The following is a 12,401-nucleotide window of genomic DNA, read 5'->3' as shown; positions in this document are numbered from 1 at the left end:
AGATGAATCGGAAAGGCTGTTTGTGTCTCTTCCTCCAGGATACAAAGAGACAGTGGAATGGTGAGTCTTGAGAAGTTGATTCAGTAAAGATGAAGGTAAAAGGATGAAAAGTGAAGATGGATGAGAAGGGAAAAGACATTGAAATATATCGATCCAATCTTTGAACGGTTCTTTCCATTGTATTTTTATCCATGACGTTTATATCGATCCTTTAATGGCTTTTCATTGGTATAACTTTTAAATATTGTCAACAATCAACTAATCAATTGTTTTTAAAAACCCGAAAATTTTGTAAATCAATTAAATCACACTTTTTCAGTTTTCCGTCTTTTATTGATTGTTCAATTTGTAACCAAGTCAGTTGATTAAAAGTAAATGAAAGTGGTTTACATTCAAGTTGATTATTAAATATAAAATGCAATGTTTAACGGTTGATTGACTAAATAATTTCACTGAAAATATAACAAAAAGACAGAAAAAACTTGTCTTCAGTTTACAATTGGTTTTGTAAAAAATGGTTTGAGGAAATGCTTTTGTTTAAGTTGCCTTATAAAATTTAAAAATTTAGTCTTAATACTTTGACTTTGTCTTCTTGTCAACTGGATTTGACTAGCAATTGACTGGAAAATAAATTATCAATTATCTTAATTTTGTGATGAGAATTAATTCGATAGCGAACTGTTTCATAAAATTACTGAAAATATAAAATATTCTGAAGCTCTTCAATTGATTGGAAATGGCATTTGAATTGGTCTAAATTTAGATAATGACTTAGATATTTGAGATCTGTTTGTTTTGGTAAAGCAAATGATTAAGTTAATCATTTGATAAAATAATAAAATAACGACCGATGTTATTTGTAACTATACGATGACTTAAACTAATGTAAAAAAGAGTTGGAAATTGACATTGGGCAGACTGGTCAACAGGCTTGCCTTGAACAGGTCAACTTCAAATGGATGGGTAAAATTGTGTAAAAACAAAAGCAATTGAATTGTTTTTGCTGTTGACAATAGTCAGTTAATTGTTTGAGCATCCTTCAATCCAGTTTCCCAGAGCGTCTTGGTTTTCAAGGTATTCAGAGTATTAGATTAAATATAATTACGTTGTCACCGATATTTGTATCCCTGAAATAGATTAATAAATGGTTAGATAATAATGAAAGATAATTGATGATGGAATGGCTCAATCGCAGAAGATTTCAACTTGGAAAGTCCAATATTGAACTGGATCGAAGAGGTGCAAGTTTTTTACTTCTCAATACACAGAAAAAAAAGATTGGCGATAAACAAAAGCAGAATCGGGTAAACTCGAGAATGAGTTAGTCTTAAAAATGATAAAATACAGACGAAAAATTGAAGTTGGAGCAAAAATATCATTTCAAAATGTAAGCTAATAAATACAATTGACATGAAACACGTTTGATTTGGTTATTTGTAACGAAACTGAGTTACAAAAAAGGTACCAATGAGAATGGCAAAAGAAAAATGACAATAGAGATAAACATAGGCATAAACAAAATGAGAAGAAGATCAAGATGAGAAGGTAAAGAAGTAAGAGAATAGTATTTCTAATCAATTACATATCAACAATTAGAATGTGATGCTGAAGAGGAGAAAGAGGTGAAAGTAACATTGATAGACTGTGAATGAGAGTAAGATAACAAACCACCATCAACTTGAATGAATTATTTCTATATACGGCTAATATTAGTCTGGAATAGCCAAATATGAAGTCAGCCAATTATTACAAACGATAAAGCAAAAGATGAAACGTATATAATCAAGACAATTAAGCATTAACATGATCAGCGATAATCCTTTGAATGGCCTGATGGAGGAAACAATTTTGATTGATCTAAATGATGATGATTGTAACCATGTTGCATGTAACGAGTAGCAGGTAAACGAGGATACTGGATAAAATAACAAAGAAAAAAGTATATAAAAGATGAAATTAAATTTGAAAAAAATGGGAATCAAGACGCCAAAATTGTCAAATAAAGCAAAATTGTAAATGTTGTTATCATGATTAATCAACATTTAAAAACTAAATGAATCAATAAAATAAATTGAGAAGTCAAATGAAACAAAAGCAAACCAATCAGTGAAAGGAGCGAATAAAAAAGCAACAATTATTGAATTGATGAGTGTAATTTGATTTTTGACCATATCAATACCTTTAAAATGAAAATCCCATTGAATAAAGATAAAGGAACACAAAAAAAACAATAACAACAAATCCTAAGTTAGAGTCGGAATATGGAAGAATTGGTTATGTTTATGATTGAGGACAATTAGATATATAAGCGTTTATTGGAATATCAATTGATTGTGAATAAGATGTTGGAGAAAAGTGAAAATTGATAGACATGTTCGGAAAGAAAATCCTAATTTCCAGTATCGAATTTGATATTTAGTTTTTCTTTCATTAGGTGACGATGGAAAAAACAAGGAGAAAGAAAGAGAGAAATGGTGAGGTATAAGTGTAGCTGTAAATAGTAGATGATGAATTACAGGATTAGAATTTCGATTGAATAGAGATGAAAAATGACGACCAGATGGAGGCAGAAAGACAAGAAAAAATATCCTAAATCCGCAAGTTTGTTGTATAGCAAAGTTAGATATAGGTTACCACGTCCAATTTTCATCAATAAATAGTAAGAAAAGTAATGATTATGAATCGAGTCATAACCACCATCTGCATTACAATTGTAATCATAACTGCGCTACACAAATTAATCAAATTTTGTTCTCTCTACTATTATTGAGGTTTAAAGATGATCTTTGAAAGAACTCGAAAAATCGACAAGTATAGATAAATAGATGAAGAGTGTAATGTAAAATGAAACTCAAACTCTGTCCTTTGGTAATGAATCAACGAAAGACTTTTCATTGGGGGGTAAAGAAGTCAAAAAAAGTGTAGCCAAATGAGAGTCAAGCCAAATAATCAGAAATATCTGCACAGAAGAGTGATGATGAACATCAAAGAAAAAGACGAAAGCAGGGATAAAATGTTGCTTGGTAAAAGTTCGATGACAGCTTTCATCGAGATCATTCGAGTATTGAGAAAAAAAATTCTGTCTAATTCTTTGAAGAAAAGGAAAAAATGAAGCACATCGAACTTGAGAGAACGAAGAAATCCGATAATGAAGCTTAAGATTCAATAAATCACCATAGGCTGCGATGGTCGAAGATAGTCACAATAAGAGACAAGGAAACAAAGCGAGTGACGAATCGAAGAGAGAAGACAAAGAAATTTAGATCGAAATAGCAAAAAAAATTGGATGAACTAGTAATAAGGAGCAACTTCGATGGGCCGATTATCAACTCTAATACCGTTCATCAAATCAACAGCTCTTTGGGCATCTCTTTCTGAATGGAAGCGAACAATAGCAGTTCCTCGATTTTTAAGCTCAGCATATCTGACTTCACCAATTTCATTGAAACGGTCCCTAAGATTTTGCCAACTGAAGTTAGGAGGGAGATTTCGTACCACAATTGTGTCTGTCATCGGTTGAGGAACTCGATATTTATCATCACGGAATTCCCTTTCGTAAGAACCATATACTCCTAAGTTAGATGGATTGCCTCCAACGACTCCTGGGCCTGCTTGTTGTCCAGCACCGAGACCAAGAGCAGGATTCACTCCTGGTATAGATGAAGGTCCTGAAAGTGATTGGGCAGCGGCAAGAACATTTTGAGAAGATGGTGCCAAATTAGGCAGACCACCTGGGTTACCAGAAAGTCCCACCATAGGTTGACCCATGTTACCCATGGATCGGTCACCAGAGTTAACTACTCCTGGCATTCCATATGAAGAAGGAGCTGATGGGACTGATGGAGTTGCTGCTAATCCAGGGGCTAAGCCTTGTTGAGGCATAGGAAGTTGAGACATGTTACCGGTGCCGGCCATGCCAGCCATACCGCCAAATGCATTGAGACCAGTATTAGGTGGAGGAATAGGTTGTTGAGGAGGAGGTGGTTGCACAGGTGCCACATTACCGAAATTGTAGTTATTCAGTAAGCTTTTACCAATGTTGAGAGGTTGACCACCGATTCCTAATCCTTTACCAACTCCTTCAAGACCAGCAGGTAATTTAGATGGTAAAACCTCTGGCATTTCTTCACATTCATATTTATCCATTCTTATACTCATCGGACGTCCGTAAAGTTTTTGATTATGAAACATAGAAATAGCTTGAACAGCCTCAACAGGATGTTCAAATTCGACAGTACCATGTCCTTTACTATTATTTGATGAATCGGTGTAAAGACGAACTCTTAAAACTTTCCCAGAAAGTCTAAATATTTCCTCGAGCTTCTTTTCACCAACTTTGAAGTCGAGATTGGCTACAAAAATTCTATTGTTTAGTGGTCCACTGATCCCCAAGCTTTCGAGAAACTGCGGACTTAGTCCAAAAGTATTATAATTTATACCTCCTTGATTGAATCCAACAGGAGGCCTATCGTAGATATCTCTTTCACGAGGTATTTCACGTTCTCTTTCCTTTCCTACACCTACTCCTCCTCCTCTTTTGGCATCAGGTAATATTAATCGACCAAATCGATCCCGTTCACAATCTAAATCTTCTTTGACAACCAGCTCACGATTACGAAAATTGTGTCTATGTAAAGTCTCAATAGCTTTTTGTGCAGATGCAGTGTCCTGGTGATGAGAAAAAAAGAGAAAAGATAATGATACCAAAATATATAGAATGATGTTATGATAGTGATATATGAATGAAAGTAATTAATTTACCTGAAATTCAACAAGTCCACAGCCTCTTGATTGGCCTTTTTCATCTTCAAAGAGTTGACAGTAGACAACATTGCCGACTTTCTCCCTGAACAAGTCTTTTAAATCATTCCATTTTACATCGAAGGGAACATTTGCAACATACACTCGGCGAGATGCTTTATTCTCACCTCCTCCTCCTCCTCCTTGTCGATGACGGTCAATTGGAGATCGTGATCGACGACGTCCACCTCCACCACCAGCACCACGTCCAGCTGGACTACGACCTCGTCCTTTGATATCTTTCTTATTGTCATTTACACCATCAGAACCATTATTCCGAATATCTTGATCGGCCATTTTAGGTTGGTACATTTGAAAACAGACAGAGAGAGCGAAAGAAAATAAAAGAAAGAAAGATAACAGACAGAAACTAGAAAGTAAGAAAAAAAGAGAGCAGAAAAGAGAAAAGAGAGAAAAAGAGACTCATAGTCACACAGCGCAGCTTAGTCAGAGGGATAATTTTTTCCCTACATGCGTGCGCACATTCTATCGCTATTTAAACACATGCACAGCTTTCAAATTCATCTCTTTCTTGTTCAGCTTGAACTTAGCGGTCTATTGAGCATTTTCTGGTCTCTCTTGGCAACTCTCTCTTTGTCTAAGTATAAGACATCCGTTTCCGATTTCAAAAGCGACCAAGATTCCAATTAAGCACCATTTAGTTTGCTAGTTTGAACAATTTTGGTACTCTTCGCTCTCTTTTTTTTGTTATTTTTTGTATTTGTTGTTTTTATTATTTGAAATGGAAGGTGATGACCATGAATTCGTTGGTGCTTCTGCTGGAGCTTCGGCAACTTATCCAGTTCAATGCTCCTCTCTACGTAAAAATGGTTTTGTTATGATCAAACAAAGACCTTGCAAAGTAATGGAAATGAGTACTTCCAAAACTGGCAAACACGGACATGCTAAGGTAAGCTTTAAATTTTACTATTTTATTTTATCTTTTCTTTCTACTTTTTTGTGTATTTATTTTTTTCATTAACGTGTCCTTTGTTCTTGATCAACTATAGGTCCATCTCGTCGGTATTGACATATTCACTGGCAAGAAATACGAAGATCTTTGCCCATCTACCCACAATATTGACGTACCTAACGTCTCACGTAATGATTACCAACTCATTGATATCAGTGATGACGGATTCACTTCATTGATGAACGAAAAAGGAGATACTCGTGACGATCTTCGTATTCCAGAGGGTGAGCTTGGCACTAAAATCAGAGAAGAATTTAACAAGGAGGACAACACAGTGATTGTTACAGTTATGTCCGCTGTTGGAGAGGAAGCAATCATTGCTTGCAAAAATGCAAACAATTAAACGTCAGTTTCTCATATGTCAACATGTACCCTATATATGTTGGATTTTCCGATCTTGGGCCATAAGGACTTGATCAACCGATTAAACCGCGGAATTAACATCTTTATTTTCAAGTCTATTCGATTGTCTCACCTTATTTAAATTTGTTCATCCAAAACATGCTATAGCAACACAAATAAACTGAATGTTTTGAATTTCAAAATTTGGTCTATCTTGTTTCTCCAGTCAGTAAATCTAACCAAGCAACTTTCAGGGTAAAAGAATGCAGAGATTAGCAGGCCTCTTGAAGAGGATTAAAAACTAGTTTTGACCAACGTATAATCTTTTTGTTTTTAAAGCCTGACATTTTTGTAGCGAATATGAAATGTTGTTTTTAAGGGTGGTTTAGTTTAAATAAACCTTGAATAAAACTGACACCTACTAAGCTTGTCTATGTGTGCTCCTATTTTGATGTAGTTCGCGATGTTAATTTTATCGTTTTCTAAATTTCTTATCGCGATAGAACAATGAACTTTATAGAAAAATATCCAATTGTCAATCTCAGAATGCTTCATGGTAATGAATCAATAATGTACCATTAGATGGTGTTGTAGTAGTTAGAGATAAATTTTGATCAACAAGATTTTTGTAAACATCAAGGGCTACATATGTTTACATATGATGATGAGTTTGTCTTGAAGATTTTTTGTTTGTTTATTATTTACCTTTTTTTCATTATTTAATGCATGTTTTAATAAGTCTTTATTACTATGAACCCTCAGCGAACTAAATTACCTGCTAAAATAGAAAAGATTATTCTGTTTAATCAAGCATGGATGCAAAAGGAAGGTGAAGAGGTGAACAAGTTGATTTTTTATTATAATGGTGATTTGAAAGGTGAAGAATTCAGCAATTGGGAAAACAGTCTCGCAATCGATGATGTCAACCACAGTCCAACATTTGAAAGTGACGAAGAAGCTATTAAGGATGCAACAAATTCAATGGGGCTAAGCGAAGCAATGATCAATTTTGTAAAAAATTTTGGCTCTCAAGAAGGTAAGTTGTGATACTAAACCCGACCCATTTTAAACCCGATTTCTCAATGGCTCCAAATTAATCATTCAATTTTCCATTCTCTATCAGAAATTTACTCTGTCCATGGATCAAAAATAAGAATGTCCTTAAAAGAAATTGAACCTGATTATTGGTTATCCTTATGCCTAACGCTTCCAAAAACTTTGGTTGCTGCTCAGTCTAGTAAAGAAAGTAGCGCCCATAAAGATCAACATTACATCGAATATCAAGATGATGAGCTTAACGATTATTTAGTACAAACTGTGATGAAACAAATTTATGAATCATTTTTCCTGTTCCATGGATCCCTTCAATCAATCTGGGAGAAGACTGGAAAAAATCTTAGCCACCTTAGATCAGTTTGCTCTGGATTTTTTGGATGGTTCTTGCCCTCTCTCAAGTTCTCTATGATTAATTTAATTGAACTTTTTGGTGCAATCCAGTATCTTTCAGTTGATCAATCTACTTACATGGCTGCCCAAAGTTTCGTTAATCATGTGTTATCCTGTGATCTTTCCTGTAAACATATACTCTTCCTATTCAATGAGCAACTAATTTCAAGTTCATTAGACTTAAACAATACTCGCATAATCTATCGTTATCTGATTTCTTCAGTCATTCCAGAGGTTTCTTCTGAAGAGATGAGTGAACCATTTCGTACCAAAGTACTGAAGAAGACAAGATTTATCCGTACTAATATAAAAGTTAATCTGAAAGAGGAAGAATCTACGAGTTTATATCTTATGAATGTCTATCGATCCATCAACGGAGCAACGGTGGCAATTCTATTAGATTCCACGGAGAATCCTTTGTATGACCAAATCCTGTCTAAATGTGATGTCTTCATGTCCGAAAGATTACCCGAATTAGCTTTCAAACTGGGTGAAATTGCTGTGATTGGAATAAACAGTTTGGAAAATTCAACTATCACTTCATCCAACTCTCTATCAGCTTCATCTGTCTCTACTTCTTCATCTAATCTTAAAAACGATCTTCAAATTGATTCATTTCGATTTGCTTACTTCAACGAGTCAAATGCTTCATTTAAATCCAATGCTGGTTTCAATGGCAGGTTTGATCATCGGAAACAATCAGACTCTGATTTTATTAAATTAATCATTGACGTTAAATCAGATCTTCGGACTTACTTACTACCTTCTGAGGGTAAAAATTTTATCGAATTTGTGGCCAAGACAACAAATGAATCATGGTTGGTGGCTCATGAAACAGATGCTCGAACCTTATTTTGTATGTTAAACCACAAGAACGATAACCTGGTTGAAGCAGCTGAATCCGTAGCTACACATCTTTCAAAAAGATTCAAAAACTATTTATTCCTTGACTGAAAGTTAATGCAAACGAGAGGAAAACAATTGCACCTGAAATAATCTTCTACATTTTGTGTTTATTCAATGCAGCAATTGTAATTTTTGTGTAACTAGAAGATTGTCAATAGATCCTATCTACAGCAAATTATTAATTCAATTTCTTTTTTCTTTTTCTTTTCCTTTTGTTGCTTTTCGATTTTACAGAAAAATGATTAATCTATTCAAAAGTGACTAAGACTATGGCAAAATACCTCAAACAACTGATCAACCAACAAAGAAACACACAACAAAGACCGAATGAGATGCAATCGAATTTATTTTTTTATTCATGCTAGTCAAAAGTAACTCACAGAGTGATTGTCACCATTGTTACCTGACAACCAAGCTTAAAAATTTTCATCAATCGATCACTTTTACCACAGTCAATGTTTTCCCACAACAATTACCTTAGTGATGATGAACTTAAATGTTTGTGTTGGGATGTGAAAACAAAATATAATACAAACATTAATCACCAAGGAAACCATGATAAATGGCCCATATATTGTCGATTAGACCAGAAACAATGCTGTGGTACATTGAAATAACATACTTATCTTCATCAAGTGTTAGCGAAAAACTCGAGAAAGGCACTCTAATTCATCGTTAATCGATACTATCAACATCCATTCAGAATATGCATATCAGAAGAGATCCGAAATGCGACCGAGACCACTTATTTTGCAATGAAACAAACCAAATCAAAACGATTGTAAGATTAATTTATAAGCCATTTTTACTGCAATAATTGAACAAAAGTATTAAAATTTTCAAAAAACAATTTATTTTCGTTTAACGAACAAGTCATGAAATATATAATTTGACATTAAGTTTACTAATTGACGAAGCATCAACTGAATTCATGCGATTAACAATCGGCAATGGAAACGTTCAATTTTGCAATAATGTTCAACTTACCTTGTGTAATGTTCAATTAGGAAGTGAATTTATCGTTCTTTTTGCAGGAATCTTGACGGCTGGTAAACATATTTCTGTCAATTAAATTGTTATGACACAGGAATACATTGTGTTGATTGTTGTACAGATGAAATTGGGGAAATTAGTGAGCGTAAAATTGCACAAAAGACAAGACAGAAATAAAACGCTGGCAATGTTGATGTTTAGATTGATGATTTATTTCCAATTCTCCATCGGAAGCTAGCGATTTCTTGTTTAATTACTAACAGACAAACAACAAAATCACTAGTCTTCCACAAGGAGATTGGTAATTGTGGCAATTGTGAGCGATATTTGATAATGAAACGGTTAGAGCTCATGAAAAGGTAAAAGTGAAAAGTGGAAAAAAAATTGGGAAGCTTTTAACTCCAAGTGAACCTTTCGGATGAGAAATATTATGGATAAAAGTGATCTCATCGACAGGGAGTCAGAAAGAGAGGAGGAAAGAGGAGAAGGAAAAGAAACAGAGAGACTGAAAGAGTGGACTCAAAAAGTGAAGATAAAATTGTGAAGAAGAAAAAGCAGACTCAGAAATATTCATTAACAGACAGTGAGAGCGAAATGAAGTAAAGGAACAGAGAAAAGAGAAAACAAAAATGATTCAATTTTTTATCGAATTTTGTACCGTTCCATGACAATCAGAATAATTAAGTTAACTATTTTTTTATTGATTGGTTTAAAGAAATTAAAGAAAAGGCTGCTTTAAAAAAGCTAATGAAATCGTCTTATAGTCCATAATAGCTTCCAATTGCCAGAGTTGTTGAGTTGCACTTTTTTGTTGTTTTTACTTTCAATTTCCAATTCTTGGTTTCTTATGCATAAGATAATTAAATGTAATACGGATCCATGTGATGATTGTATCAATACTTTACAATAATGATTGTTATTGATTATTGGCGTTGTGCAATTTGACTTTGACAAATTTTGCCATTCAAATGATCGGCTCAGCAATTGTCAATATCTCATGAGTCTCTTTGATCTTAAAGATTAAATCATCTTGAGCAAATGGAAAATGGATTTTTTTGAGAAAAGTTGAATCTTAATCTGATGCTGTAAATCTCAAGTGAAACTGATGGTTTATTGTATTATCCATCTGTAAAACACATCTAGCATTTTTTGCATTGTAAGTTCATTATTTACCAAACTTCATTTTTAAACAATGTAATCAGTTAGTTAAACTCAAATTACTAATCGCTGGTGACTATTCATGATTCATGAATTGAAACACATGATAATTAGATGATGAAAATTCCAAATGTGATAACAGTAAAGATAAATTGATAAGAGTTGATTGAACATTCACAATGTTTAATTAGTTGCTTGACAAGAGTTGCCAATGATTAGATCCTAATCCCATTTCCCACTTTCATCTCAAACATCTACTTGAATTAAAATCAAACCAACAGATGACGCTTAGGACTCAAGAAATGGCAATTTTAGATCTTAATGTTTAAGAAATGATGAAAAGTGAAATCTGAATAAACTTGATGTTGAACGATGGTTTTGCCAGAAATTATCAATTAATTATTAACTAATTTCCTATTTATTTTAACTGACAATTGTGAGTAAACTTTAAATCATCGACTTAACCAGGGAATCAATTGTTAAACTCTTTAATTAGTGCCAAATCCAGACGACAAAATGTAAACATGGAAAGACGTTACAAGCAAAATTAATTTTAATGAAAGTCCATGCTATTGATACCTGAAGCTTTCAACTTGTAAATGTTTATTTCATGAACAACAGATAACCCAATTTTGATTTTCTTTGGTTCTAGCAAATTGTTCATTTTGCCATTCTTTTAATTCTTAATTGGTACAACTAAAAATACCATTTAGGTTCACCTAAAGCTTTGAAGTTGCGCTTTATATAAACTTGATATTGAGTATTTTGATCGGATATTTGGTATCTTTTTGCTTGAAGAAGGTGAAAGTTATCTTATAAAATGTACTCAACTGCACTCATGTTCATGTGAATTGGCATAAACTACCAACTCTCACTTTCTCTCTTAAAATAGCAAAAAATTTAAAGTCAAATATATCGAGTTTTAGCTTTCATGTTTGTTTGAAAATTGAAATGGTTTATGTTGAAAAAATTTCAAACTTATTTTAAGTTGAATAGACGAGAAAAGCCATTTTTATCTTTCCAATTATCTTGACTCATTGGTAATTTTAAATCTACTGTAATCCTTTATTTACTTCTTTGACTCACATGTTTTTTCATGGGGTTTTAATTTTCAAAGCTAATCTCCTTGAATAGCTTGACAATTGAAAGTCTGATTGTGGCAAAGATAAAACATCACAAAACTAACCTAAAAAGCACTGCAACTCATTAAAGCTTTATAATGACAATGGACAATTTATCGATCTAGCCGATCTAAATTATTGAATAATTTCATTTTGATGATTGATTTTGTCATTTAAAGATATAAAAACACAATAAAAAACATGGAAACACAACTAAAGCAATTAACAAGTACATCTAAAGATCAAGTAAATCTCATTGGAGTTGCAGTAAAAAGCTTAATGAAAGATAACTCGAGATTGGGTTTGAATCAAGGAGGGTAAGTCGTTGATGAAACCCAATTTAATTGCAATCTTATTCCGGTTTGACCAAATTTAATAATTGCATTTTAATTAAGAATTTTCTTAGTGATTAAAAAGTGGTTGTTGGCCCTTAAATAAAGCAACTCCTAGCTAGTTAATGAGCAGTTTAATGATTTGATTTTCATAAAGTTCTGAAAAAGATAAAGAAGATAAAAATAAACACAGAATAAGAGGAACAGAGAAACATCTTTCTTTATCCTCTGTCGGCCATTTCCATGTTTATATTTGCAAAGGTGCTATCAGTGCCATCTATCGATGGAGTAATATTTAGGTTAAAATCGGAAACAAAAATGAGTCAGAAT

General features: G+C 33.3%; 3 protein-coding genes across 9 annotated transcripts; 2 read left to right on the top strand and 1 right to left on the bottom strand.

Annotated features, from left to right (window-relative positions):
* Nucleotides 1-311: 311 nt before the first annotated feature.
* Nucleotides 312-5,127, bottom strand: rump (heterogeneous nuclear ribonucleoprotein rumpelstiltskin). Of its 5 annotated transcripts, none has more exons than XM_015939190.3 (3): nt 4,762-5,127; nt 3,339-4,668; nt 312-1,127 (listed from the first exon to the last, which is right to left on the bottom strand). In XM_015939190.3, the coding sequence occupies exons 1-3, from the start codon at nt 5,110-5,112 to the stop codon at nt 1,102-1,104; spliced, it is 1,707 nt and encodes a 568-aa protein (XP_015794676.2). In that variant the 5' UTR covers nt 5,113-5,127; the 3' UTR covers nt 312-1,101. The 5 variants fall into 5 exon arrangements, with proteins under 5 accessions (XP_015794676.2, XP_015794678.2, XP_015794675.2 ...); XM_015939192.3 differs by having other exon boundaries at nt 3,496-4,668; XM_015939189.3 differs by lacking the exon at nt 312-1,127 and adding an exon at nt 1,356-1,915.
* Nucleotides 5,128-5,450: 323 nt separating this feature from the next.
* Nucleotides 5,451-6,318, top strand: eEF5 (eukaryotic translation elongation factor 5). Its single transcript, XM_015939199.2, has 2 exons — nt 5,451-5,710; nt 5,811-6,318. The coding sequence occupies exons 1-2, from the start codon at nt 5,543-5,545 to the stop codon at nt 6,114-6,116; spliced, it is 474 nt and encodes a 157-aa protein (XP_015794685.2). The 5' UTR covers nt 5,451-5,542; the 3' UTR covers nt 6,117-6,318.
* A 454-nt stretch (nt 6,319-6,772) lies between these two features.
* On the top strand, nt 6,773-9,317 carry Ccz1 (vacuolar fusion protein CCZ1). Of its 3 annotated transcripts, none has more exons than XR_001570756.3 (3): nt 6,773-7,151; nt 7,239-8,592; nt 8,702-9,317. XR_001570756.3 is itself a non-coding variant. In XM_015939193.3 (2 exons), exons 1-2 carry the CDS (start codon nt 6,866-6,868, stop codon nt 8,513-8,515), a joined length of 1,563 nt encoding a protein of 520 aa, XP_015794679.1. In that variant the 5' UTR covers nt 6,773-6,865; the 3' UTR covers nt 8,516-9,317. The 3 variants fall into 3 exon arrangements, 1 of the variants encoding a protein (XP_015794679.1); XR_001570757.3 differs by having other exon boundaries at nt 7,239-8,603; XM_015939193.3 differs by having other exon boundaries at nt 7,239-9,317.
* Nucleotides 9,318-12,401: the final 3,084 nt, after the last annotated feature.

The sequence above is a fragment of the Tetranychus urticae genome, chromosome 2, assembly GCF_039701765.1.
Source record: "Tetranychus urticae isolate SD_2017Ah chromosome 2, NJAU_TeUrti_SD_1.0, whole genome shotgun sequence".
Lineage (NCBI taxonomy): Eukaryota > Metazoa > Arthropoda > Arachnida > Trombidiformes > Tetranychidae > Tetranychus > Tetranychus urticae.
Note: the sequence above shows the minus strand (reverse complement) of the source record. Positions and strands in the feature narration are given on the sequence as shown.

Excerpts from the sequence above, each read along its gene's own strand:
- rump (XM_015939189.3), bottom strand. The coding sequence starts at position 5,112 with ATGTACCAACCTAAAATGGCCGATCAAGATATTCGGAATAATGGTTCT. Across the intron at positions 4,669-4,761 it reads GTGGACTTGTTGAATTTCAG|GACACTGCATCTGCACAAAA; the intron begins GTAAATTAATTA and ends TCTCATCACCAG. Across the intron at positions 1,916-3,338 it reads AGCTGTTGATTTGATGAACG|TATCCTCGTTTACCTGCTAC; the intron begins GTATTAGAGTTG and ends TATTTTATCCAG.
- eEF5 (XM_015939199.2), top strand. The coding sequence starts at position 5,543 with ATGGAAGGTGATGACCATGAATTCGTTGGTGCTTCTGCTGGAGCTTCG. Across the intron at positions 5,711-5,810 it reads GCAAACACGGACATGCTAAG|GTCCATCTCGTCGGTATTGA; the intron begins GTAAGCTTTAAA and ends GATCAACTATAG.
- Ccz1 (XM_015939193.3), top strand. The coding sequence starts at position 6,866 with ATGAACCCTCAGCGAACTAAATTACCTGCTAAAATAGAAAAGATTATT. Across the intron at positions 7,152-7,238 it reads AAATTTTGGCTCTCAAGAAG|AAATTTACTCTGTCCATGGA; the intron begins GTAAGTTGTGAT and ends ATTCTCTATCAG.